Source organism: Tiliqua scincoides, chromosome 4 (genome assembly GCF_035046505.1).
Source record: "Tiliqua scincoides isolate rTilSci1 chromosome 4, rTilSci1.hap2, whole genome shotgun sequence".
NCBI classification, from domain to species: Eukaryota; Metazoa; Chordata; class Lepidosauria; order Squamata; family Scincidae; genus Tiliqua; species Tiliqua scincoides.
The window spans coordinates 55,384,969-55,412,496 of record NC_089824.1 but is presented as its reverse complement, the minus strand read 5'-3'; the positions used below and the strand labels follow the sequence as shown (position 1 = coordinate 55,412,496).

The following is a 27,528-nucleotide window of genomic DNA, read 5'->3' as shown; positions in this document are numbered from 1 at the left end:
ATTTCTGATTACTTTCTGTTTGTGCTGAAAATAGAAACCTCTTCCATGAAAGTGAATTAGAGAAGCAAGCTGCAAACATCTAGCAGAGATGCATTTTCCAGACCACTTTTTGCACTGTTAGCTAACCATTTAGTACAGCTGTTCCAAATCTTTCCCACCCTGTGACCCACCTCACCTGAGTGATAATCCTGACTGTGCCAGGGGAGGCCACAAAGGCCTCTTTCAGGTTGTGTTGTGCCAGCAACCCACTCTTCAGATCTCTGTAGGCCAGCAGAAGCCTCTGAAAGCTACTTCCAGTTTTCGGAAACAAACTGGAAGTTGCCCCCTAAAACCTGGAAGTAGCTTTTGGAGGTTTCTGCAGGCCATTCTGATGCCTGCAGAATGGATTGCTGGCCTGGTAAAGCCAGAAAAGTGCCTGGTATGGCCTTCCACGCCTCCAGAATGGCTCTGATTTGGAGCCAAATGAAGGTGACAGCAGGTGGCAGTGCCAGGTTGTGACCCACCTGGCATGGGCTCTCAACCCACAGCTTGGGAAACTTTGATTTAGTAGATTATGGCATCCTGATGCTTCCCTGAACATTGCTTATACTGACAATGGAAAGCAGTAAGGTTATGCAGAGATGTTTGGTTTTACTACTGAAAGAAAAGCCTGGAAACTTATGTCATTTGAACCAACAGTGAACATACTGAAGCTTACAAGCTGCAACTCTGGCACAAACACTTAACATGAAATTGATCAGAACAGTTTCAATACAAATTAGAAAAAGCATCAGTAGATATAAACAAATTGGTTCATTTTAAACAGTTTGCACTGCATATTTACTTTTCACAGTGCTTGAGTATCTCACAGAACATTACTAATCCCGTATTAGTAATCCCATAAAGGCACTCCACCATCATACAACAATATTAAAACCGATTACCTCATCTGGCATTGGCTCATGGAAATGCTTTGCCTCATCAGGTAAACCATTTTCTATAGCATGTACAGAGAGCTGTTCAGCACATGGGATCCTATCTTTAGTTTGGATTCCTTCAACACAAACTGAATTCAGCTTCTGCTCACGAGCTGCAATACCATCATCATGTGATGATATCAATCTTCTTTTGGCTTTTGGAAGGTGTATTTCTACAGCTGCTGCTCGTCCTTCCTCTGAAACACTACACTTTAACAAACCGAGTTTGGGAGTACTTGGAGAATTTGAGGTACTTTGATTCATATGATTTGCCTTAGTTAATTTTATTTTGGCCCACTTAGAGTTCTTGTTTGCTGTGCTATGTCTGCCATTCACAACACACTTCACAGACACCCCTTTTCTACTGGGAAAAAACCGCTTGCATTGAGAGTTCCGAGGCACTTCCTCTTCAGCAGGCACTGCGCTCTGTGGCGATTCCACTACATCTTTTTCTTCTTTTCCATTTTCAGGAGTAGGAGAATCTCTTTTTACCTCCACAGTATCCGACTCAATCTCTCCTGCTATTTCCTCACACAGCTCAAGAATACTGATCTTTTTGGATTTCACCACATCCTCTGACTGACAAGCAGGTTTTGGACTAGGAGGGGCTTGCAAAACTCTCTTTGTTTTTATAGTGATCTTTCCATTTTTGTGCACTGACTCCTTTCCCCTATTGACTGAATTGCTCGTTGATGTTACAGAACAGGAAACTGCGTTGCCAGGTTCATTCCTTGAGGATTCTAGAAGACTGCAGGCAAGATTGTTCAGTTCTTTGAGCTTATCTTCACAATTGGTCAAATCACTGGTTTTAGGATCCACTTCATGACTTTTCTCTTTCGGTGAACCCATTTTCTCTCTCTTTTTGCATTCATCATTTTCCGTGGACTTTTGTTCCACTTTCTGCTGTACAGTCTTTAGTTTTTCATTATTAATGTGAGGAACCTGTTTTTTCCTCGGGAAGCACTGTTCTGCAGTAGAGGCATGTCCTTTAATTTTTCTGCTACGCAAGGATATCACAGGCACATCAGATAATTGCTGCAATCTTGCTGATCTTCTAGTTAGTTGCTCATCACAGGGAGCAGCATGTTGTGACTTAGGAGGGTCTTGTATCATACCTTTCTGTAACACATCTTTAGTTTTTGTGACATTTAACTGTTCTTGCATAATTCTGTCAGAGCTTTTGTTAGAACTCACACCTATTGACCTTGTAGCTCTCTTCCCCTGGTCAGACTCACAAGCATTGTCACTGAAACTTCTAGTGTTTTGAGAAGTTGAGCTTTTAACACAAGAATTTTTAGAACACTGAACCTCTGAACTAACACTTCTATTTTTAGGAAATTTACCAGTGTTCACCTTTTTCCTATTTTCCTTCATCAGTTTTGTCTTGGTAGACAGATTGTTATGAGAAGAACTAATGCACACTGCTGAGCGTCTATTACTAACAGCTCCAGTAGAAGTCTTTTTAATGTCTGCAGATGACTTTTTTTGCTTCTTGCTTTCAGAGGAAGTCTTACTTTTGACAGCATTGGGTTTTACCTTCCATCCAGAACAAGTTTTAGAGGATGCCTTTGTGGAGCTCAAATGATTAGGATGGTTTCTTTTGGAAGATTTTACAGACATTTTTGTAGTAGATAGTTTACCTAAAGATTTTAGGGATGTTTTTTTCACACATACTTTTTTACTGGGTTTTTTCTTTAATTCATTTAAAGTCTTCTTGGAGCATTTTTCTGATCGTTTTGAATGGGAAGATGGTTTCGAAGATCTATTTATGTTTTTCTTTACAGTTGATTTGTTAGTTTTGGTAGAATTTTTGCATGTTTCCTTCTTCAGCACTCTGTTTTTATTTGCTACATGTCTGCCATCAAGCAACTTTCTTCCTTTACTAGTGGACACTGATTTAGTATTCTTATCCAATTTTCGATGTTTAGCAGGAGGTTCTACTAGCACAGATTTTCTTTTCTGTGCTGCCATTTCTGAAAAAGACAAGTATTAAGTTATTTCTACAATCTCTCCAAATATAGTTTGGCATGAAATAGAACTTGTTATCAGAGTACAAAAAAAAATTAACTTGATGAGTTGGCTTACTCACAGGTATTGTTTTATAAGTGAACTCTGTTTCAGTAGAAGAAATGTATTGATCTGTGCAAAACACATTCCTTATAAATTTGCATCCAAAGAAAGCATTACATAAAGCATCCTATAACACAGAAACAACAGTCTATTACTGAAAAGACAGTGTTTACAGATCTCTAATGTATCCATTCTACTAGCTATATTTTTATTAGCTCCACCCATTTCAAACATGGCCACTATCTCAAAACTCTATATTCAATTACTTGGACTTATGTTTCACAACAATCAATGAGATTTGATTGTAAGTAAATGCATTCAGGATTGGCTTTCTGTTTCTACATGAAGCTAAGAGTATTTTGCAATCCACATAAATAAAAAGTGGTTGTTACAGTGATCAGAACAATGAGTCTGCCACAATTCTATACAAGTGTAGAATTTGGTATTGGGATTAGGATCCAGCTTCCTGATTAAAAAAAGAAGCAAAAGAAACATTAAGCAATGTTTCTAGCATACAGGATTTCAATGATAGACTTGCTTGGCTTAGGGAACAATCCTAACCCCTTTTGTCAGTGCTTTCCAACACAGACATAAGGGCAATGCAGCTCTGAGGTAAGGGAACAAACATTCCCTTACTTTGAGGAGGCCTCCGTGAGTGACACTCAGGATGCAGCACATGTCCCATTGGCACCACTATGGCAGTGCTGGAAAGTACTGACAGAAGGGGTTAGGATTGCGCCCTGAGTGTTCATTTCCAAGATTATCTGAAAACTCAGACCCCAGTCCTGTCCACCTTTCCAGCACTGATGCAGCCACAATGCTGCCCCGAGTTAAGAGAACAAACATTCCCTTACCTTGAGGAGGCCTCCGTGAATGACACCCAACTGCAGGATGCAGCACATGTCCCATTGGCACCGCTATGCCAGCACTGGAAAGCACTGACATAATGGGTTAGGATTGTGCCCTTACTCTCAGAAGGAGAAAAAGATTGTTACTGGTCAACTGAAATTCCACACAGTGCATTTCCTCTTCCCCTGACTAGAATGACTAAATTAAAATATGTCATAGAAAAAGATACATACAGATGTGGCATAATTTATACAGATCACAGAATTTTGCTTTTTTCAGTCACAGAATCGGGTTCACTGATTGCAACAGTTTTATTTTTAGAGTTTGAACATTTTAGATTCCCAACATTTGAACTGTATACTAGTCGGCCTTATTCCATGTTCATATTGCTGTGCAATGTGCACTGTTCCACTGTTGAATACTATATTATTCAAACATTTTTGTTCGAATTAAACAGGATTACTCTTGAAAATCACAGCACCAATAATTACAGATAAATGTTCTTTTTAATTCTCTCAGTTCTGCTAGTTTCCACTTCAGTCTCTAATAATGTCCTTTGCTTTAGCACATGTTATTTTTAAATTGATTTTTGACATTTTCTACACTCCATGGGAAAAATACTACTAACTGTTAACAAGTCTGCCCTGAAAACCTCTTTTTCTTTCCTTTAATTAGCCAATCTGTAAACTATAAAGCAATTATGTAAAATTATGGATAAGTTATTTGACTGTAATGTAAAGTTTTTTCCTACCAGTTTACAATGCAAAGAAATGAAGGATAGTTGCCTAACTCTCTGTGTGGTCATATTCTCATAATGTAAAAAAAAAAGGGGGTGTGTGTGAGGAAAAGGTCCCAACATGCTAGCAAAAATACCTAGCATCAACAGGTAATTATAAATATCCTTACGCTTAAAAAGTTCAAGTAATTACTTAAAATTTAGCTTTTTACTATTATGATAGACAAGACAGATAGATAATTTGATGAATTTTATAACTGCATTGTATCTCATAATCCATAAATGGTAGTTGACTGTTGAAATTCAAACAGACACATAGGGCAATCTGTTCCTACTTATGACAAGTGAAATGGGATAACCTCCATAGGATAGCAATGTTTTGATATGTAAGCACAATAATCTTCCTAGTTTTAGTAGAAATGCAAGCCATATAAAGCTTCTTTCCAGAACTGAACCAACATTCTCTCAGCAGTGCCACCAGGAATCATGACTTCCCCAGAGAGCTTAGAGAAGATCTTTGCTCCAACTGTGAGGTAATCTGACTTGTGTACACGCTTGAGTCTTGACAGCAAAAAGTCAGAAATTGATGCTGATGCTTATTAGAAGTGTTTGCATGACTAACAGCATCATACAGAATTTTATCACATTTTTATTCTGCTCTTCTCCAAAGAGCACGAAGTAGCTTAGAAGATCTCCTCATTCCCCATTTATAATCAAAACAGCCTAGGACAATGGTTGTCAAACTTTTTAACACTGGGACCCACTTTCTAGAATGACAATTTGTCAGGACCCACCAGAAGTGATGTCATTAACCTAGAAGTGATCTATGGCCATCATGACATCATCATGCAGGAAAATTTTTAACCCCCCATATGACAAAAATCAATTAAGTAAATTAAAAGTTTACAATAAGTTAAAAAAATTATTTAAAAGAAAGAAGAACCTTCTTAACCCTCCCAATCACTTGATCTGTTAAAAAAAAACACCCCAAACATACCAAAAACTACAATCCTATCTACACTTACTCAGCAGTACACCCCATTGACTAGCATTGTTAAAAGCAAATACATAAAAAATCCAGATCTGTAACATTTCCCCAGATGCAGTCACATACCATGGTAGCATCATTCTAATCTATTAAAAATAAAATGCACATGGAAATGAATGGGGACCCACCTGAAATCGGCTCATGACCCACCCAGTGCATCCTAACACACAGTTTGAGAAACACTGGCCTTGGAGGTAGGTTAAGCAGAGATAGGTGGCCTTGGGTCAATCACTAACATATCTCATGGCTGAGAAGAATTTAAACTTTATGTCTCCCTAGTTGAGGGCCAACATTCTAGCTTCAACACTGCACTGGTTATTAGCAATGGTTAATAACTGTAATTTCAAGGAAACCACTGCTATAAACGAGAAGCCACAACACAGTTTTAACCACCTGCATATATACACCTGAGAACCCTGACCCAATCACAGTTCCCAAATACATGCTCCTAGGCACTGAAACATGCATGTACCAAACTGTGCATATCTACTGTGAACACATCAGTGTAACATTGGTGTTCACATATAAAATAGGGAGCGACCCTAAGAGATGGAATAATACCCAGCAGACTGGTGAGGTAACATAAAGCTGCTTTGGATGCCGACCTAGCGGGGAAGTGATATATTTCAGGCCCACCAAGAAAACCCTAGTTGTTGGTTCAAATCCAACACCAAACCACAGATTGACCAAAGCGCAGTTTGCAAACTGGTTCAAAACATGACCTCATATTCTGGTCCCACAACCACATGCAAACTCATAATCTGCCAGGTAGTATAATTTTGAACATGGCAACAAACCCGAACCCAGCTTTTTGCAAACCATGGTTTGATGTTACCCTGAACTATCCATAGGATTCGGGGGGATGGAGAAGGAGCCCTGAAAACAAGGAAGGCAAAATTGTGGCATAACTGAGAACAACCATGCTAGGGAAATTTTTTTCCCACAGGCCCAGTCCACACTTCCCAGGTCCAGAACTAAGGAGGCCGAGAACCTGCGAGAACTTAAGTTAGACATCCTGCAACATGTTCAACAGTTAAAGAGATTTTGTTTTAAAAATCAATATGCTTCAAAAGTAATTCATTATAGATTCCAACAGCAGCAAATAGATTTTTCCCATACAGGTTCCCACACATACTAACACATTAATTTGGAGGCTCCCACGGTCCCATACAAAGTACCCATGCAGTGTAACATCATTTCTAAAACACAAGAACTTTAAGCCATTTCTGCCAAATGCTGCATATATGCAACAGAGACCAAATGTGTGCACCTGTGGGCGAGGCAAAAATGGGTCAAACCTCTCTTACTTATATAATCAGAGAACACTTCTATTCCACATAACAATTCACAAATACTATATGCAAAGTTCTTTGGCAGTACACTGATCATATTGGATCAGTGTATTCCTAAGGTTAATAATGAACAGCACATTCTTACAGATGCCTACTCAGAAGTAGGTGCCACTGTCTTCCTGGGGCTTACTCCCAGGAACTTGTGCATAGAATTGCAGCCTAAGTTACCTTAATGGCTCATCAGTGGGACTGAGCCCCTATCTGTGCAGGCAGCCTGCTTTTATAGGCCCTTGTGCACACAGTCCACTCAGGCCTCACCTCCTGGGCTCTGAAACTTAGCATATTATAGGTTCCTGTTTGTCTGCCCTTGTTACTAACTAGTCCTCCTCACCAGATGAGGAGGTCAGACAGAGTTCATACACAGACTATAACATCACTTCTTGACTCTGGGGGAGGGAAACAGGAGGAGGGGCTTGGCTCAGAGGCTGATACATAGAAAGGAGTTTACCTACAGTGGTACTCAAACTTTTAGCACAGGGGCCCATTTTTTAGAATGAGCATCTGTCAAGACCCACTGGAAGTGATGTCATGACCAGAAGTGACATCATCAAGCAGGAACACTTTTAACAATCCTAGGCTGCAATCCTACCCACATGTACCCAGGAGTAAGTCCCATTTACTATCACTGTTCAAAGTACGTACGTAGTAGCCTGTTAAGAGTATAAATGTGTAACATTTCCCCAAATGCAGTCACGTACCATAGCAGCATCGTCTAATACATTAAAAAATAAAATATTGAAATGAATGGGGACCCACCTGGAATTGGCTCAAGACCCACAGTTTGAGACTAGAACATTTAGGTGTAAGATCTTCCACAACTCCCCTTTCAACATTCAGAAATACTAGAAGGAGCAACCACATGACATTTCAATTTGGGTTCAAGCCACATCCTTCGCTTAGTGGGTCCCTCTGAGCAGGGCAGGGTTTAAGAACTGAACTCAGTGATCTGCAGTCTTTTCCATGTCACTGACACGATGCTTCAATTGTCAAGGTTTTTTCACACTGACAGGACACACCTGTCCTGCTGCTGGTGGGGGGCTCACATCCCCCAACAGCCCTACTAATAGGTGCCCCTCCCCCAAACTCCCAGGGCACACCCGCAGATCATTCACAGCGGTTGAAAACCGCTGACCTAGTCCTGCGCCTGTCTACTCAGGAGTAAGTCCTACTACAGTCAATAGGGCTTGCTCCCAGGACTGCACCCTAAGCCTATGCACGCTTACCTGGAAGTAAACCCCACTGAACACAATGGGGCTTACTTCCGAGTAGACACGCACAGGACTGTGCTGCGTGTCCTGCGACCAACCCAGTTACGGGGAGAAGAGCATGGAAGAGAACTGAACCCAAGCCTAGGCCTGTCTACACGGAAGTAAGCCCCATGACAGCCAATGGGGCTTACTCCCGAGTAAGTGTGGCTGGCACTGCAGCCCCAGGCTGCTCCTTCTCCCCCAGTGACCCCACAGCCTAGCCCAGCCCCAGGCCCGGGGAGGGAAGAGCCCCGCAGCCTCCCCCGGCCGCGCTCCTCCCTCGGGCCTGGAGCAACGGAGGAGGCTTGTCATTACCTCTCGCGGGGGGGGGGGCCGAACTGCCCGCTCACCGCTGCGTGGCCGTTGGAGGGGTGGGGAGCCCAACGGACCCCAGCACGACGTCACGCGCGCCGACCTCTCATGCCACCCGGCCGGCGCCAGCCACCGCGCAGAGGGAGAGGAAGCACTCAGAACGCCTCTTCACATCCGGGTATCACGAGGCCCCCCAAAGGGGCGGCGCTCGTCAACAGGTGAGCATTTCCGGTTCTCAGTTGCAAGGGGTAGGGCTTCCCAGGCGACGCCCGGGCAGGCGACGTAGGGACCCCGCCGGTCCGCTTGGGAGTCGCTGCACCCTCACTTCCCTGGGAGCAGGCTCCACTGACTCTAACGGGGCTTACTTCTGAGTAGGCAGGCAGAGGACTGGGCCCTGAGGCTGCCGTCCTAGCCACACTTCCCTGGGAGTAAACCCCACTGACTGTCATGGGGCTTACTTCTGAGTAGACATGCGTAGGACTGGGCTCCGAGTCCTTTAACTGCTCTCATCAAAGCAAAAAAGAAGCTCCATAAGGATGCAGAGTCCAATCCTCTGCCTGTCTACTCAGAAGTAAGCCCCATGATCGTCAATGGGGCTTACTCCCAGGAAAGGACAGGATTGCCACCTTAATCCCCCCCCCAATTCCTTCTAGCAGGACTCTTGGCTTTCTCTTTTCTTGCAGGCAGAAATTCAACAGATGGAGACGGGTTAATGGTCGTGCTGCTGCCTGGCTGCCTCCTGCACTCCCCACCTCCCCAGCAGTGGAGGGAGAGCGGCACAGTAGCTTCTCCCCTCCCTCAGCCATTTGAGATGGTATTGCCAGCTGTGACTGCAACTGCCCTTCCTGCAGGTGTTTTTCTTCTAGCCTGACACAGTGGCTTACAGCCAGGGAGCCCCTGGCAGAATCTCCAGGCAGGGGAGCTTCCAGCTCAGTGCTGATTTCTGGAGACTACGAGGCAATATTGGAGGGTTGCAGAGCCTCCAGGAGGAGCATTCCCTAGAGGAGCAGTGATTCCCAAACTGTGGGTCTATGGCCCACCAGTGGGTCACGACCCAATTTTAGTAGGTGGCGAAACTGACAGGTCAGGTTAGGCTATCTGCATCAAGGGTTAAACAACCTGCTGCTTGTGGGGAAGTACTGCTACCCAGTCAATGTTTTAGCCACAAAGGCTTGAGCAGCTGGTAAAGTGAAACTTGTTTTAGGCGACTCCTGATGCTAAAAAGTTTGGAAATCACTGCCCAAGAAAGCCTGAAATGAAAGAAGGTGGGGGGGGGATACTCCCATTTGGGGTGCTGGTTGCAGCAGCAACAGAAGACTATTGGCCAATTCACGCTACTGCTGCTACTGGAAGTGTCAGCAGTCCTGTTGGCCTGGTGGGCTCTCTTGGTGGGGTGTGGGGTCCTTGACCTATGTCTGATCTGTTTCCTAATATGGCCCTGAATCATGGGGAATACTTCACTTGTTAACTTTCTAATATTATGTTATCCCCCCCCCCCCCTGTGAATGGCAGACTTGCTTTTCTTGCAGTGTTTTGAAGACGCATCTCTTGTACACCTTGCACAGCCCTAGCCAAAAAAGAGGGGTGATTGCAAGCAGATTGCTAGGGCTTGCTAATGCAGAGGGCTGCATTGCTGGCAGAAAATCAGCAAGTGCAGCATTTCATCCCTCCTAGAGATGCAGAAATGGGAAAAGCTTGTGGAAGCATAGGAAGTCTCTGCATTTAAAGCCCAACACTGTATGTGTGGTGCCAAGAATATTACAATCAAAGATAAAGCATTGGTGGGTTCTTCCAGTGTGGTCTAAAACCTCCTGATCTGAGAGTGTTACAGGCCTTATGTACCTATGCAGTATTCACCAAATGTCTTTGAAAAGTTTGCTTTTCATCTGCTGGCCAAATATTTGCTTCTCTTTTGGTTTTCCTCCTTTTTTGTTCTACTACAACTTTTTTTCTTATCGCAACAGTCCACTGACATGTGAACTGGTGGATGATATGATCATTTTTTTTAATATTTTGTTTATTTTATTGTTTTATATTCTTTCAGCCCAATCCTATGCATGTCTACTCAGAAGTAAGTCCCATTAGAGTCAATGGGGCTTACTCCCAGGAAAGTGTGAATAGGATTGGGCTGTTTCCTATTGGGCATGAATCCTATTTGTGTCTACTCAGAAGTAAGTCCCAATGTGTTCAATGAGGCTTACTTCCAGGAAAGTGTGTATAGGATTGCAGCTTTGATGTAATAGTCTTAAAATGAAATTGAGGTATTATACAATTACATTGGATGGTGTTTATTGAATGAATGAAGCAGAGTCTTGAAGCAGAGTCATTGGGGCAAAGCTGCAATGGCTACTCTCCCTTTCAAAATGCATAAGCAAATAGTAATTGTGATCTGTCTCTCTGCATTGGTCTCATTTTCCTGTTGTTATGGCAAATTGTGTAATCTGAAGAATAGGGTAATATTTTTATTATTAAGATATCTATATATGACATTTCAAGAAGCTTCCAAAGCAGTTGGCAGGGCAAAAACAAATCGTCCCAGTGGAAGTATTGACTCTAAGGCTGCAACCCTAGCCTCACTTTCCTGGGAGTAAGACCCGTTGAACACAATAGGACTTACTTCTGAGTAGACCCGGTTAGGCTTGTGCCCTGAGTCAGAGTGGTTTATTTAAGTTTTTGTAGTCATTTCTGAGTTGTTTTTTTCCCCACCCCTCTTGTCCTGCAGGTGGGCAAAGTGAAGAACTCATTTGGAAACCAGAAGTGAGGCCTGCGGATGACCTGCGCATTTCGTGTCTCTATACAGTGACACCCTTTCCGTCCCGCCCCTCTTAGGGCTGGCAACTGACTCCTGACAATCATCTTCCTGTTGATCCGCCTCCAATATGCAGTAGAGTCATAGAAAAAGGCCAGAGTGACCGATCTCATTCCCTTGTTGGGGCATTTCCGGGTTTGTATAAGGAAGCCATTTAAGGAGTGCTACCTAACAGATCAAGCTAGCCCTGGTCCTACAGCAGCGTGTTCTTACGTAAAAAAAAGGTGCACAGGAATTCCTGCTCTGGATGTCCATTTGTTTATATGGAGAGCTCTCAGTTCTGTCAGAGAGAACTAAATTCAGGCCCATCGCTGTAAGCTATGAGTCACTCTAGCCTTTTTCTACCTCTATGTTTGCAAACCTCAATGCTTCCGTTCTATTTTTCCTTGTGTCTGTGGTGGGAACCGGATTTCCGGCAACAATCTTCCTCCGCAAGGAGCCACCTATCATTGCTAACGACCTATTTTCCGATAGCTACAGCGACACCTGTCGGTCTCCCTGGAGAAAAAGCCAAACAGGTGATAGGATGGCGGCTACTGTGCAACAGGTTAGGAGCTCAGGTTAGTTCCCCCCCCCCCTTGCCAGCCCCAGGATTATTCTTGCTATCCAAAAGCACACAGTGAGGGTAGTCAGTTGCAGATGAAATGTATGCATGGACTGTCTTCATTTTCTAGGTATCCTAAGCATACATACTACAACAGGGATGTCAGACTCGTTGTATACAGAAAGCGTTCATGGTGCCTCCTGTGGACTGGATGTGACGTTATTAAGCAGAAAGTGACGTCATTAAGCAGATGATGACCAGAAATAAGCGCTTTGTTCTCACCTAGAAACTCATTAGCTGCAAATGACAGAAGAGAAAATGTGTGAGGCTCCAATCCTGTACACACTTACCTGGGAGTAAGTAGACTCCAAGTAGACATGTACAGGGTTTATTTATTAGCAGAATTTGTATCCTGACTTTCCACTCCAGAAAGGAGCACTCAAGGCAGCTAACAAATAAATCATATTTATTTGCACTATAAATCCTATTTTCAAGATACGAAAGAGCCCAATTATCAAACTGGGAGAGCCCAATTATAAGGTTGGATAAATTGCTTCTGGGGGCAGCGTTCGGCCCATGAGCATTTTGTTTGACATCCCTGAACTAGGACACATTGGAACCTATCTTATTCAGCCTTGAGTCCCAGAAGAAACACTGCAAGGTACATAGGATAAAACAGAGAAGGGAGACTACTTTTCGTGCTGTGCTAGTTTGGGGATGATTTACAAGACTAATGGTGCAATCCTGTGCCTGTCTACTCAGGTGTCCCATTGCATTCCCAGTGGTGCTTACTCCCAGGGAAGTGTTACTGGATTGCAGCCTAAGCACAAAAAAAGACTTGAAAAATGTATTTATAAAATCTGGGTTAATTTCCTAAGGAAACAAAAGTATTTTGGGAAAATATTTAATGCATACTATGAAACCAATTAATTAAAGAGGTTTTGCTAGCCTCTGCTAATGTATCATGGTTTGGCAATACTGTATTGAGCAGAATTTAGTGTTCGTTTTAACTGTGACCATTTAGTTATTCAAGCACCATTTTGGTTCTAACCCTAACTGCAATTACTGTTCTGATCAAATCAACAATCCTATGCAACTATTCCTAGGAATATGTCCTGCTGAATTCAATTGCTTACTTCTGTGAGTAAACATGTCTAAGAGCAGGCCAATTTGCATTTTACAGTAGAAGTCTGTACGTTGGTTCCTTATTTGTTCAGGGCCTAATTCAGAAGCAAGCCTCACTGTGTTCTGTGTGACTAGGATTGCAGCCTTTAGCAAGACTGTCAGAAGAACCATAATTTGATTTTAGAATGTGTCAGTGTGATCAAATTTTGGCATATCTTTTATCAAAGCCTTTCAAGTAGATACGATCTGCTTACACAATACCTTTTTGTCATTATATTAACAAGGTAATAAATCTCCACTTTCCTTTTGAAGATTTGCTTCTGAAGCACTTTTTGGTAAGGCACAGCCTATTTTAGCTGAGTGGAAATTTTCAGAAGCTGCAGCGTTAGTCTTTCTAGTTTTTTTTTTAAGAAACAAGGTTATATATAACTCATTTTAGAGGCTCATCTATAACTTTCTATAGTCTAATTTTGCATCCAATGCAAGCGCTACTTTTTATCTGGCTTGTTTTCTTCTACAAGGGAAAAGCAGCACATAAGATTTTGAGGCTTCAGGATGCTATTAGCATTATAAACATGTTAATTCATAATGGGATGGGTGTTATATTCACTCCTTCAAACAACTTTGACCTGTACATGTATATGCTTTTTATATGTATGCATGTTCGAGTGCACACACACATGCATACACTATGTATTGCACACAAAGAGAGATAGCACAAGGCAGATGAAGGGAATCCCCCTCTATCCCACTTATACATGCACTCATAGTCACATGCACATTACTAGTGGAAGGAATAGGGGCGTGTTGAGTTTTGTTTTGGCTTGGCATTCCCAAGTACATGACCTTGGTAGAGTGTTCCTGGATGGAGGTTAGCCTAGAAGAATCAACTTTAGTTTTTTTAAGCCACTTTCAAGGACCACCCCCATGTCAAGTACACTGTGGTAGTTCAATGTAGAGGCTGCTGAGATGGGCTCTGTGGCTAAGGTTTGCAGAAGAAATATCTTCCACCCAGAATGCTAAGAAATAAGATGTACTGCAGTACCCAGTGGAATGGGGAAGGCCTTTTAATTGTTCCATTTTAGGTCCTTGATAGCAGTTTGATGTAATAAGCAATTAGGCAGTGAGTCAAAACCTCAAAATGCTAAAGATACATATATTCTTTGGAATATACTGAAATGACTTCAATGGCAGTTCTGTTTCCATTTGGATGGGGAATGGGGATACCCCAGCTATGTTGTACTCTGTACTGAATGGTTCCTTTTATAGAGCAGTTTAGTTTTCTATTTGTGAATTCTTACATAGAAATATTTTGCAAAACGTCATGAAACATTAATTAAAACATGTTTCTGAAAATGTGATTTATTTCCATTCTGTGTTCCAACATAAAGCCTCTGGTAGAAATATAAATGCCATAATTTTAACAGTGTTGAGAAAAAAGACATATATGGCATCAACATAAATTACAAAGCTGTCAATATATAACAAGTGAAAAAACACTATTGCAGTCCATGGCTGAAGTTAAAGATGGCTTTGAATGGCTGATTATTCCTTTTGCATTTTCTCCATGCCCTTCAAGAGAAGCCCACTTATTATTAGAACAGAACTGTGTTTTTGAAGATTAAATGCACGTAAACAAAAGATTTTTAACTGAACAAGTTAAATAAAAACCTGAGTAATTATCAGTTTACTTAATAGTTTTGATTAAGTGCAAGTTAATGTGTGCAGAGTGCTCTTTTTTTTAAGGTCGTTCTTATAAGGCATTAAAATAAATATAACACAATCAATATTATTGCAAAACATCTAAGCAAAACTATACTTTTGCATCATGGACGTCTTTTTGCTGGCGTATTTGCTAAATAATGTGCATTAAGCTTGTTACCCTGATTGTAATATGCCACTGTGCTGCAATCATAGTCCTGATTAGTTGCTACATGTTAAGAATTTTGTTCCCATGCTCAAACACAGCTTGAATGAATTGTTTGAAGATTCTGTCCATGTAGGTGCACTTCCTTGGCCATAGTCCTTCGAGAAAACCAATATGGCCTCCACAAGAGGTAAGAACCAATGCTACATTGGGATTTTGTTTTGCAATTTCCACTGGTATGGCTACAAAAAAGGGAAAACAATATAAATGCCTGTTCCAACATTTCTATCTCAAACGTATCATGTAATATCTAGTGGACTGTTGTGGTTAAGTCAGTTTGATGTAGGTAGAATATTGCTTTAAGGCAACTAAATACCACCACCACAATTCTATGAATGTACTGGAAGTCAGTGCCACTGAATGTAATGGGGGCATACATCAAAGTATGTGTGCATAGGATTGCAATTCAAATGATCTATTATTCAGATGAGATACAAAGCAACTGCCAACCCTATGAAGTTGCACTAGCTTCCATTGTCTTTCAGGTACAGTTCAAAGTTATCTGTTTGATGGGGCTGCAGAAGCAACACTCTGCACTAGTATAGCATTGTCAACAAAGAGCACCTTATTAACAGAAAAACAAACTTGCCGTGATTGGGTGAGAAGACGTCATCCATAGAATTTAAGCACAACACGGGGATTCCAATTCTTTTCAGCCTGCGATATGGACTGGCATCTGCATAGTAGTCATCAATTGTAGGATAGCCAAACATGACTGAAGTGAACTGTTTGTCAAATTCCCTAATGGTCTTAGCCTAAAGCACAGAGTTTAAGAACAGCACTTAAGATATTGTAAAATTTAAAATATGAAATGAAAAACAAATGGTTAATCCTCATACCTTCATGACAAGGTTCATATTACATAGATTATCAAACATTTGCCGGTGTCTGTTAAAAGAAACACATACATAAAGAGTGGGAGCCTTAAAAACGGGATCCAAAGCCATAAAATACATGTACAGAAAGAAAGTGCCATGAATGAAACAACTATTTACAAACTAGGCCCAATGTACATGTCAACATGGAAGAGTGATTGCCACTGGAGACCTGTAAAGTAGGAGCATCTCTTCATGCAAACAGCAACCCTGCTGCTGAGATAACATGGAGCCCTGGATATAGAAAAATCCAAACAGGAGTGTAACCACTTAACCCCTCTCTCATCCTATCTTGCCTTATGAGAAAGACAGCTGGAGGAAGAAGAGGTAATAAAATGCCAGCTATCCAGAAAGATGAGAGCACTTCCACCAGACATGGCAGACAGGAGAAGACAGGTGCTGGAGCATGGTGATGGGAAACTGCCAATTTCCCCAACAAAATAGAAGTTCTGGCCTCTCTGCACTTGTTCTTCCTGATAGCAGGACAAGTAGAAGGGAATCGCAGTGATACATGAAGAAAGATTTTTCACAGACTGCTGCACATTCATTCTAAGGCTCACGCATTTGGGGGGCACCTTTTGCTACAGTTAGGAAAATGTAAGTTGGAGCCTTGATAGAATTTCAGTACTTTTGCTTTTGGGGGACCTCATAGGCTTAACTTTCAATAGAGCTTTCTGAAGCACTCTAGTGAGAAGAAATCTATGCATGGCTCTGTACTGATATAAAGTGCAGTCAAAAATAAGACTGGGATCCAACTCAACCTGAAGAAAGCAGTCAATGTATATAATACTTAAATAATTTTATTGTACATTTTCCTAGATGCTTAGAGTGTTTCAGATGTTATTGCAACTACTTAATGCAGGGGTGTCAAACATAAGGCCCAGGGGGTGGATATGGCCTGTGGAAGCTTTTTATCTGGCCCTCAGGCTCTCAGCTGCTGAACAGTGCTAAGGAGTTACTGCTGAAAGAGCAACCAACATGAAAATGGGGCTCTCCCATATCTTAAAATAAGATCAAGATTTATGTATTTTCTCTTCTGTCATTTGCAGCTAATGAGTTCCTAAATGAGAAAAGGTGCTTATTTTTGGTTATGACCTGTTTAATGACATCACTTCCTGACTAATGACATCACTTCTGGCCCTCAGCAGGCATGATGATTCGGCCCTCTGTATGAAATGAGTTTGACACTCCTGACTTAATGCAACTCTGCTGGATGTCAGCAACATTACCGCCAAGAGTTAGATCATGGAGGTTAATAAACTACTATTTTGGCAGTGAAAGAATACTGCTATTTTACATCTTTAAGGTATCAGAACAGGTATGAATTTCATGTTAACATACTGTGGGGTCTTTCAAAACTAATACAAGGTTGACTCACCTAGTAACTGAAGACCGCAGACAAGTGGTTAAATAGTAATTAAAGAGAAGCCAGTTCACTGGTTTCTCCAAAGAGTCTGCAGATTCAAAAACATTCCACCCTGCTGAAAAAATGGCAGCTGCTTTCAGAGGTGTTTCTTTGCCAGTTTTGCCCAGATAATTTAAAAGAAGCATGCTACAGCCAGGAGACAAAACACAGGTTTCAGGTAATATATCATGACACATACTACTCCTAGATACTTACTTCTCTGACACTAATCATAAGCATTTGTGCTAGTATATGTACCTGTATTACTTTTGCAATAAAGTAATCCAGTGATTTTCATCCACTGTGCCACAACACACTGGTGTTCCTTGAAAGGTCCACAGGTGTGCCACAGGAGTTTGGGGTCATTTATTAATAGGGCCATTGGGGGATGTGAGCCTCACACCAGCAGTGCCCCGTGCCTTGTCAATTGTCAAAAACCGGATGCTGTGCCTTGGCAATTTTAGCACCTTGTCTCTGTGTGCCATGAGATGAAAAAGGTTGAAAACTGATGAGGTAATAAGCTGCTTGTCTATGTATATCTTACAGAAATCTCTTAGTAATAACACTATTGGATCCCTATTGGATACTATTGGATACAAAGTAATCCGTTCTGCCTGGTAGTTCTGCGTAGTAAGTAATATACCTCCTCTCCACAGTAACATAAGCTATGATCATGATAGGTAAACTGGCTGTGATAATCAAGCTTACACAAGATGGATCTGATACAGATTTTCCTAACATAAATCTGGAATACAGCTAACTTGATATCTTGTGACTGTTCGAAAAACCATTAACATAGTGATCAATGTAAATATCCTGCAGTGTGTTTTATTCTGATTTTAGGATTACAATGTAAATATTGCTTTAATTTTCAGTCTCAGTTTCCAGCAGTGGAAGTCACTTGTGGCAATTATGTCACTTGTGGGCTTTTGACAGGCACTGTAGCTTTTAGCAGAAAAGCATGCTAATGAACATGATACAGACAGCCAGATCATAGAAAAGAGCCAACCAGAGAATCTTTAACAATATCTGCTTTTCCTTTGTCAGCTTATATGCCTTCAGGGAATTGTAAAGTGAAAAATGAGTTTGTTCATTTTCCATACACTCTGTACTATGTAATGAGTCCTTACCTAGGGCATTGCAAATTTCTTCCTAATGACCAGAGAGTTATACTCCTGAGATTTCTATTACATAAATACTTACCCTCCCATAGAAACACCCGCTGCCATAAACACAGCTGAGGAGTACAACTTGTATATATGATTAATAACAATTTCCAGGTCCTCTGTGTTCGCAGCACAATAAGTCCTTGGTGTCTATAGAGTCAAAAATGGAAGTGTGAAATAAGCATTTGTTTTATCCTTACAGCAAGGCTAAGCTAAAGCACTACCAGAATGCTACATAAATTAAAGGTTAAACACAAGCCCTAGGATATTTCTAGAAGAGACATTGTTCAAAAATATGTCTGCTAAGGATTTAAATGCAGACTTTTGGCATGAACTGCACTACTAAAATTTTAATCAAAACCTTCCCAAGTAATTCTCACCATGCAATTAAGGGGGCAATCCTAACCAAGTTTCCAGCACTGGCACAGCTGTGCCAATGGGGTGTGCACTGCATCCTGCAGTGGGGAAGTAGTCAAGGGGGCCTCCTCAAGGAAGGGAGCATGTTTGTTATCTTACTGCATTGCGGTTAGACCAGTACTGGAAAACTGGCTAGGATTGAGCCCTAAATCTACCAGGGCCACAATAGATCATTACTGTAGTAACTCCTAGAGAAGGTTATGCTTATGAGCCCAATTGCAGTCAAATGCACATCCTTAGGGTGCTGTACTAATAATATTTCAAAGGTGCCCAAAGTCAAATGCATCAGTGAAGGGTCAGCACTGCAACACTGGCAACAACCCTTGCAACTGAAAGCACCCTGGAAGGTGTGCAAACAGCTGTTGTGCAGCAAAGAATTGTAAAAATAACAACATAAACAAATGACCCACCTACAGTTCTTTATAAAGGCACTTTATAGTTTGTACCTCTACTGGATACAAATGAGAGATGGGGTAGGGAGAAAATTACCAGCATGGATCTAGATCCCCTTGAGATGGCATTAATATGAATTGCATATAGACACGCTTATAGGTCCTGGCACCTTTGCTTTATGTTAACATGATACTTATTCAAAATTCTTAATTAAATAACAATTTTTACCAATAGGTTTTCACCTCCAATTCCTCGATAGTTAAAAACCACACACCTTAAAAAAAAAGAAAGAACTGGTGGGTTGAACTTTCTTAAATGTGAAGATGCATACATTTTAAAACTGTTTCAGATTTATCAGTTACTCAAAACAAGGATGTAAGTGTATATTTGTGTGTGTAAACCCATACACACATATAAGATAGCTAGATATTTGCCATTTATAAACAACCTTTCCACAGTTTGAGCCAGTTTAATGTCAACCTGGCTTAGCCCTAAAAATTAGTGAATTCTTTACTAATCCGTATACCTGATGAAAGATAAGAGAGTCAACCAATATGTTCTAAGATCACCTTGTCCCTCCCCCAGCTAATGCTAACATACTCATTAGGGGAAAGGCTATGGCTCAGTGATATACAAAAGCTCTCAGGTTCAATCTCCAGATAGAGTAGACCAAACTTCTTCTCTGAAACCCTGAATAGCCGCTGCTAGTCAGTGTTGACAATATCAGCAGGCGCCAAACCACAACTCGTGGACTGGAACCCATGGAAATCCTTCCCCTGTGTGAATGGAGCTTACCATTCCATGGGACAGCCTGATATTTTGGGACAATCTGATATCTTTTTGCTGCTGGTCTTGCCCCCAAGCTGCTGAGCAGCTGCTTCTGCATTATAGAGGCCCAATATGCTTGGTGCCTGGATTTCCGACAAATATGCAAACATGACTGCCCAGCGTGATGTTTGGGGGAGATTGGCAGCAAAGATACCAGGCTGCCTTGTGGAACGGTAAGTTCTGTTCATGCAGGGGATGGCTTTTCTATAGAGTAGCAGTTCACACTTTGGAGATCACTCACCTAGATGAACCAATCAGCTGGTTCAGTATAAGGCAGTGATTCTCAACCAGTGGTACAGGTATCACCAGTGGCACTTGAGGTGGTGTTTGGTGGTACTCGCAGGACTCCTGAATACCTGCTGCCTGGCACTGACACCGATACCAGGAGCATGATGCAACAAACAGCAGTAGGAGGCTTGGTTCAGCAGGCAGAGCTCCAAAGCATGCTTTTCCATGCTCGAAAAAGTCCTCCCATCCACCCTGAGCCTCTTACCTCATCACCTCTTGTGATGTTTGTTGCATCACATCTGGTGTCCCAACCCAGAAGTAACTGGCAATGATGTCATCGCCAGTTACTCCTGGTGGTATTTCGAACAGGTGAACCATGTGAAGTGGTACAGCGGAGGACAAACATTGAGGAACACTGGTATAAGTCAGTTTCCCAAGCTCATTAGGAGGTGTGAGGGGTTGGGTCATTTAGCCTAGGAAAAAGGGAATGGACACCTTCCTTTTTATTTAAAGCTAATCAATCAATCAATCAATCTTACTATACCTGTAGCCCAATGTTTTGCTCTGCTCAATCATATGGAGAATATAGGATTCCCTGCTTGTTCCTGTGAGGCCAGGCAGCAATAGGATAGTGGGTCTAGTGCTGGAATCTGGGAAACATATGCTGTCTTCATTATCAAACCAATCCAGTGAAATCTGCCCTCCATCCGTTGCTTTAATAAGCTCACTAGAAAAACCAACATAGATTAGCTTTGTAAAAAAACAAAACACCATCTGTTACTAACGCTATTCATTGTACTGGAAAATGATATTAACACATGGAAACAGGTTCTCACGGTTTTGAGGAATTACTCAATTACTCACTGAATGAGGAATCACATGCACACTGGAGTGTAGATGTGCTCTTCTTATTGTACTGTTTTCTCCAAAATGCACATTTAGACATGCTTACAAAGGAAACTGCATCCTCATCTAGAATGTGCATCCAAATGCACGTCCCACTGAAAGCAGAGCAGTGCAGATAGGCAGCATTTAGATATCCATCCAGTCTGCACTTGTGGTTCCTGATCCAGCAAGAAACACTATGCAGAACAAGCAAATCTTCATAGGTTGACTGAGGTGAGTAAGTATTGTATCGTGCAGACAGGGTAGGAGAGAGGATGACCATCTCGTCTTCCTCGCTTTCCCCCCTTTCCTATTCCATAAATGTTTTAGTTTTCCTATATTCCTATATTTAGGGGAAATATATAATCTTTAGTTTATAGTCACAAGTGTGAGGGGGTGCAATGGGGTGGAGCCTCCAAAGGCACTCCACACAAATTTTTGGAGATCCAAACTTGTCAAGACGAATTGTAATTCATAAGATAATCAGTGGCATTTTAAATCTGACCATAGGTATTGAAACTGCAGATATCAGATGACTTTAAACTCAAAAGCACTGGATCATCATGCACCCACTGAGAATGAAATCTTTTCAAAATTATGAAGCTAAATCCGTTTCAATATTTTACTCATTACCGTAATCACAATATTTAATACTGCAATCCTAACAAAACATATTAGGGAGTAAGGCTCCAATCCAGTACATGCTTTCGTGAGAGTAAATCTTATTAAAAACAACACAAACCTGTGACCTAGAATCTCACCTCACCTCACCAAGTAAAGCTGTGTAGGAGGCACTGTAAGCCTTACTGAACACAGCGAGTCTTAACTTGTCAGTAAACATGCATAGGATTGTGCTGTTAAGCAATCACTTTATCTTTAAACTGCAAGCAACAATACAAACAGAAAAAGTGTTGTGCAAGTCAAGCAGTGTGAGCAGATGTGGGACCTTATCTAGTAACTGCTAGATAATGTACAAAAGGTCAAACTACACATTGCGTTAAATGTGCAGTTTGGCCCTGTGTGTTTGGGTTTGTTTGTTTTTTTAAAGATTTAAATAGTAGCAATGGGGATGGGGGCCTGATCAGGACTGTACCATGGCACATGATGAGGGAGTATTTAATTTTCTTCCCATCAACTCTGAAGCTACTGTTACTACTAGCACCATTGGCTCCAGTGGAAACGGGCTAAAAGCAGCTTCCAGGGCACAATTTTCATTAGCCTCATGATGTAGTGAGAAAAGGTTAAATACCTGCTCAGGTCTCAGTTCTGATTCCTGCACCTTCCTTTAGCAGCTATTTAAATTAAACACACTCACACAGCAAAATTATCCATAAGAGGCAAACATCAGCTTAAGTGAGAAAGAACTGAAGAGAACCCTTCAGAAGAAGTTTCAAGGTTGGTTTCTGGAAAAAAAATATATTAACTGGCCATGTGCAAACAAATTCTGTTTCTGCCAGTTGTGAGAAACAGGTTTTTTTTTTTTTTTGCCATACACCCCGTTTCAAAATGTGTTTTGTTAATTTTCTGCTCAACATTGCATATACACAACAGGGGCCAAATGTGTACACCTCTTGGCCAGGCAAAAGTGGGTTAATAATGGGACAAACCTACCACTTGCTTTTTGTATTAACATAAACTAAATAAACACCAGATAATCTACAAATACAATGCAAAATATCTATACAGTCATGATGTGTTCTAACTGATATACATTGACAGGGATCTTTAGAAAAATATGCTGCTTTCCAAAGTGATGTGAAATGTGAAAATAGTGAAAATATGAATGTGAAAATAGTTACGGAGGAGAGTGGCACTTACTTCCTATATTGTACATATGGTCGAGATGTGATGAAAGGGCGAAGGAGAGTTTGCACGCGGCTCTCCCAGCACCATACAGTGGGATAATATGTTTCTGTCACTACTGGACAATGTTCCTGTAGAAAGTGGCAGAAGCTCTCACTGCCAGTCACCACTTGAGGTTTCTAGAGAGATAGATAGGCAAATATTTAACTCCAAAAGAAAAAAAAATCAAGGCAAATGCAACTCAATTCTTGTAGTGACACATTTTCTTGTAGTGACATGTTTGGTGTAAAGCAAGAACAGAGTTTTTATATTCATACAGCTATATGCTTGTATAGCTTGAAATTTCTCAGGAAACCTGATGATTCCTGACAGTGTTGAAGTCCTACACATATACTGTTTTCACCTTTTGCCAAACATATAGGGAAGGGGCAGGGGTAGTAGACATGCATCCAATAGGATAGAACCAACAGGCACAATCTCACTCCTTTTCCAGCGAGACAGTGTATGGAAGAAAACACCTGCATGACACTGTACTCTGAAGATGAACAGAGATGGTCTCATCATCCAGCAAAGTGAGGGAGCTGCTCGAATGGAAGCTTTTCTGTGTATCACTAAAAGGTGGCAGAGTTGGAGGTATCAAATCTAAACCATGCGGTTCTGTCTGCGCTTGCACAAGCCCCATTAAAATTAATGGGAGTGGAACATGGATTTTAACGAGGCTTGCACACGAGTCCTCATGGATTTTGCTCTGTTAATTAGTATGCATGTGTGTAGGAGTACGTTCCTTCTGATGTGTTGCCTCACATGCCAATTAGTGTTGGGTCAGCCCTGGAGACAAGCAGATGCTATTCGCTTGTAAGCTATGCAACCTAGAAAACAGCATAGCAGTAATGCTAACAGCAAAATTTGTTAGCAATTAAAAAGGAGGTAGGGGTGAAATGAAGAGGGGAATAAGCTGAATTACAGTGTGGAAGTGAGAGGCGGTGAGTGAGCAACAGAACCTATTCAGGAATTCAAGATGAAGAGCATCAAAAGCAAAGACAGAGCTACCAACGAAGCTTTAAAAGGGGGAATTTGGGAGGTCTAGATAAGAACTGTTTCACACATGATGATTTTCTTACAGAGAGAAATTCTGTGCAAGAAAAACACTAGGACATTGTCACATTCAGTGTGAATGTTTTCTTTGTCACAAGTGCATGAATCATGTAGCCTCCTAACTTGTGCACAAATGTTGAAAAATATTCATTCTGCACTTCACAAATGTTTACTTTTTTCCTTATACAGAGATAATATCTCCATTTGTAGCACAAATGATTTGTGTGAAGTGGCCCTAATGAAGCAGGGTTACTGGAAAAGACTGTCATTGCCGCAATTTCAGTGCATTTGTCCCCTGGAAGAGTTACACCAGTAATTCATTCTGATGTAGCTTTCCATAAATGTGTGTGCACAGGATAAATTCTAAAAGCCATTGTGTGGTCATGAAATACTACAATGGAAGAAGCATTTACATATCCATCTTATGGGTTCCTACAGTTTAGCTCAAATGCGGAACACTAAATCTAGCGGTAACACAATGTTATATATTGTGATGTTGCACAACATTGTGATAGCACAGCAGGCAGATAGGTGGGAGGCAATTTTAGGATCAGGTCATTAGCCAGTATCCCACATGTGAACAAAGGTTTGCCCTTTCATTTTTCCAAGAAAATGATTTTAGAACTGAAGGACAATGCACTGTAACCAAAAGGAGATTCCATGGTTATTAACAAAATCCAGATAAAGCCTCTGCATAAGAATATGACAGCTTCAAAGCATACAGAAAAAGAAAGCTTTAGTGCAGGTACTTGTCTCCAGCACTTGTCATCTTGTTTAAATCCAGCCCAGTTGAAACCACAAGAAGCCCAGAAGAAAATGGTCTTCAGCAGGATGAGCCTCAGACACAGATCAATGGATGAGGACTGGGCATTTTGTAGAGTTGCATCTCACTGTTCTGACCTGATACTCATCCCCATAAACTTGCTCCAGGGATAAAGGAGTAATTTTCTGTAGGCTGAAATAAAACAAATCAAAATCAAAAGGACAGCATTATGGACAGGCAGCTAATCAACAGGTTCGTTAAAACAAAGCACAGGGAATGTGTTTTTATTCAGGGCCTTGATGGAACAAAATTTCCTAGTTCAGGGGTGTCAAACTCCAGCTGCAGACCTAGCACTGGGCAAATGAGGCAAACACCCCGGGCACTGAGCCTGTGCAATGCCAGGACCACGTGGGAAGCCTTTTAAGGTTCCCAACACAATCAGGAAACAGTACTTCTGGTTTTCTGGAAATAATGTATTAGATCGCAAGGAAGCCTCAGAATGCTTCCCCAGTTGGTCCTGGAGGCTGGGGTTCCATGTGCTGGGTAAGTATGGGAAGGTAGCATTGCGTGGGGGACGGGGGTGACATCATCAGAGCCCAATTATCAAGCTGGGAGAGCCCAACTGTAACAGGGACTGGAGAAATAATAATAATAATAATGCAGGTATTTATATACTGCCTTTCTTGGTTGTCAGATTTCTCCTCAGACTTTATTCAAGGCCAGGGGTGCTCAGTAGGTGGATCACGATCTACCGATAGATCGCGAGGCAAAATGAGTAGATCGCGGAGTGCCGACCCCCCCTTCAGGTGCCTCTGGGAGGAAACACAGGGAGTAAGGCCCATTGTACTCAATGGGGCTTACTCCCAGGTAAGTGTGGCTAGGATTGCAGCCTCACAGCCTAATCCTAGGCATGTCTACTCAGGAGTAAGTCCTGTTATACTCAGTGGGGCTCAAGGTACACCAACATACATTATACATATAAATGTTATATGTTATGATGGCGCGAACATTGTAAAAAAAACTCTGGTAGATCTCCGGGCCTTGCTGGGTTTCAAAGTAGCTCTCAAGCCAAAAAAGTGTGAGCACCCCTGTTCAAGGCGGTTTACATAGGCAGGCTGATTAAATCCCCGTAGGGGTTTTTACAATTGAAAGAAGGTTCTATCTTTCAAGAACCACAACAGTCCAGATGTTTCTTTCTGATCTGGTTTCACATTCTGGCCTCCATCCTCCCATGCTCAGAGCAGATGGAATAACTCGGCTCAGCTTGTCAGCTGCTTCAAGGTCGCACGGTGCCGGTGGCCTCGAACTGGCGACCTGTCGATGTTATCTTCAGGCAAATGGAGGCTCTACCCTCTAGACCAGACCTCCTGCCCCAAATTGCCTTTGGGGGCCACATTCAGCCTGTGGGCCTTATGTTTGACACCCCTAGTCTAGTTCATCAGAGTATCTCCTCCTCCTCCTTAAGTCTGGCCTGAAGACTTGCTTTTTCAAGAATGCTTTTCCTGAATTACTTTCATCTCCCCTTAGAGACATTCCACCATTTTCAACCTTTCTCACAACACTGAACAGTATACAAGCCCACCACACATTGCAGCCCTGGTTTTAGAGTCCAGGGATGTGAGGTGGGTGGGAAGGCAGGTGAGGCAGATCCTCCCCTCCAGAGTCCTTGGGAAAGCGCCACTGCCTTGTGAGGTACCCAAGCACCCACAACCCACGCACAGAACAGGGAGGGCAGAGGAGCAGGCAGGCAGAACGCATGAGTTGTGGGTGCTTGGGTGCCTCACACAGCAGCAGCGCTTTCTGAAGGGCTCCGGTGGGGAGGCTCTGCCTCACCTGCCTCTCCACCCAGCACTTTTCAAAAGATTCTGGTGGGGAGGCTCTGCCTCCCCTGTCTACCCAGCCACCACTTTTCAAAGGACTCTGGTGGGGAGGCTCTGCCTCACCTGCCTCCCCACCCACTGTAGATCCCTGTTAGTCCCCATTTTTATTCCCCCCAGAAGGCTGGTGGGTTCACCTGCAGTGCCTGCTGCGGAGGACACCAGAGCAGAGACGGAAAGCCTGGCACTTCCCGGGCTCACAGTGATAACGGCGTTAACAATTCTCGCCATAACACCCAAAGCAGCGCTACTGTTTGCGACAGAGCGGCTTTCCGCGCTTCCTGGGATGCCTCTCCCGCCAAGGGCACCGCCTTGCCGGAGAGCCTTAGCCCGACGCGCCGGAGCGGGCGGCTTCCCAAGGGCGAAGGGCTCCTACCTTGGCGATGCTGCTGAGGTAGTAGCAGGCGTAGGCGGCCCCGAAGCACAGCACCAGGGACCAGCCCACCCCGGAGGCCGGCAGCCCCTCCCGCACCTGGCTCTCCAGGTAGAGGGACAGCTCGCGGGTCACTCCTCGCAGGCTCATCTTCAGGGGCGCTGCAGCATCACAGCCACGCCAGGACGCGCCGGCCGCTGCCTCTCTCCCGAGCGAGACCGATCGATGTCGCCCCCTCCGGAGGCACCTGCAGCTGCGACGGCAGCAGCCACAGCCTCTTGCTGCTGCCCGGCTAGGAGATGGCTCCGCCCCCGGTCCTCCTCTTCCCCCGGGCGAGGGAGCAGGGAGGCTCTCGCCGCTTGGGCTGGAAATGCTGAGTCAGGACCCGCTGCAACTTCCTGGCGCTGATGCAGTGTTGTCAGGGGGCCGCTGCGCGCTGCATCGT

General features: G+C 42.6%; 2 protein-coding genes across 3 annotated transcripts in view; both read right to left on the bottom strand.

The window, feature by feature from the left end:
• Positions 1 to 8,730, bottom strand: part of ESCO1 (establishment of sister chromatid cohesion N-acetyltransferase 1) — a 29,904-nt gene extending 21,174 nt beyond the window's left edge. Inside the window, exons 1-2 of one of the 2 annotated variants that reach the window (XM_066624078.1) lie at positions 8,574 to 8,730; positions 924 to 2,929 (exon numbers count right to left, since the gene is read on the bottom strand). In XM_066624078.1, the coding sequence (XP_066480175.1) occupies positions 924 to 2,927 (2,004 nt within the window). In that variant the 5' untranslated portion in view covers positions 2,928 to 2,929; positions 8,574 to 8,730. Of the gene's footprint in view, positions 1 to 923; positions 2,930 to 3,045; positions 3,106 to 8,573 lie in introns of those variants that run through there. The other variant, XM_066624079.1, reaches the window with a different exon arrangement.
• A 5,684-nt stretch (positions 8,731 to 14,414) lies between these two features.
• On the bottom strand, positions 14,415 to 27,363 carry ABHD3 (abhydrolase domain containing 3, phospholipase). Its single transcript, XM_066625000.1, has 9 exons — positions 27,087 to 27,363; positions 22,991 to 23,154; positions 20,832 to 21,014; positions 19,460 to 19,505; positions 18,459 to 18,571; positions 17,229 to 17,402; positions 15,815 to 15,863; positions 15,565 to 15,730; positions 14,415 to 15,157 (listed from the first exon to the last, which is right to left on the bottom strand). Exons 1-9 carry the CDS (start codon positions 27,231 to 27,233, stop codon positions 14,979 to 14,981), a joined length of 1,221 nt encoding a protein of 406 aa, XP_066481097.1. The 5' UTR covers positions 27,234 to 27,363; the 3' UTR covers positions 14,415 to 14,978.
• Positions 27,364 to 27,528: the final 165 nt, after the last annotated feature.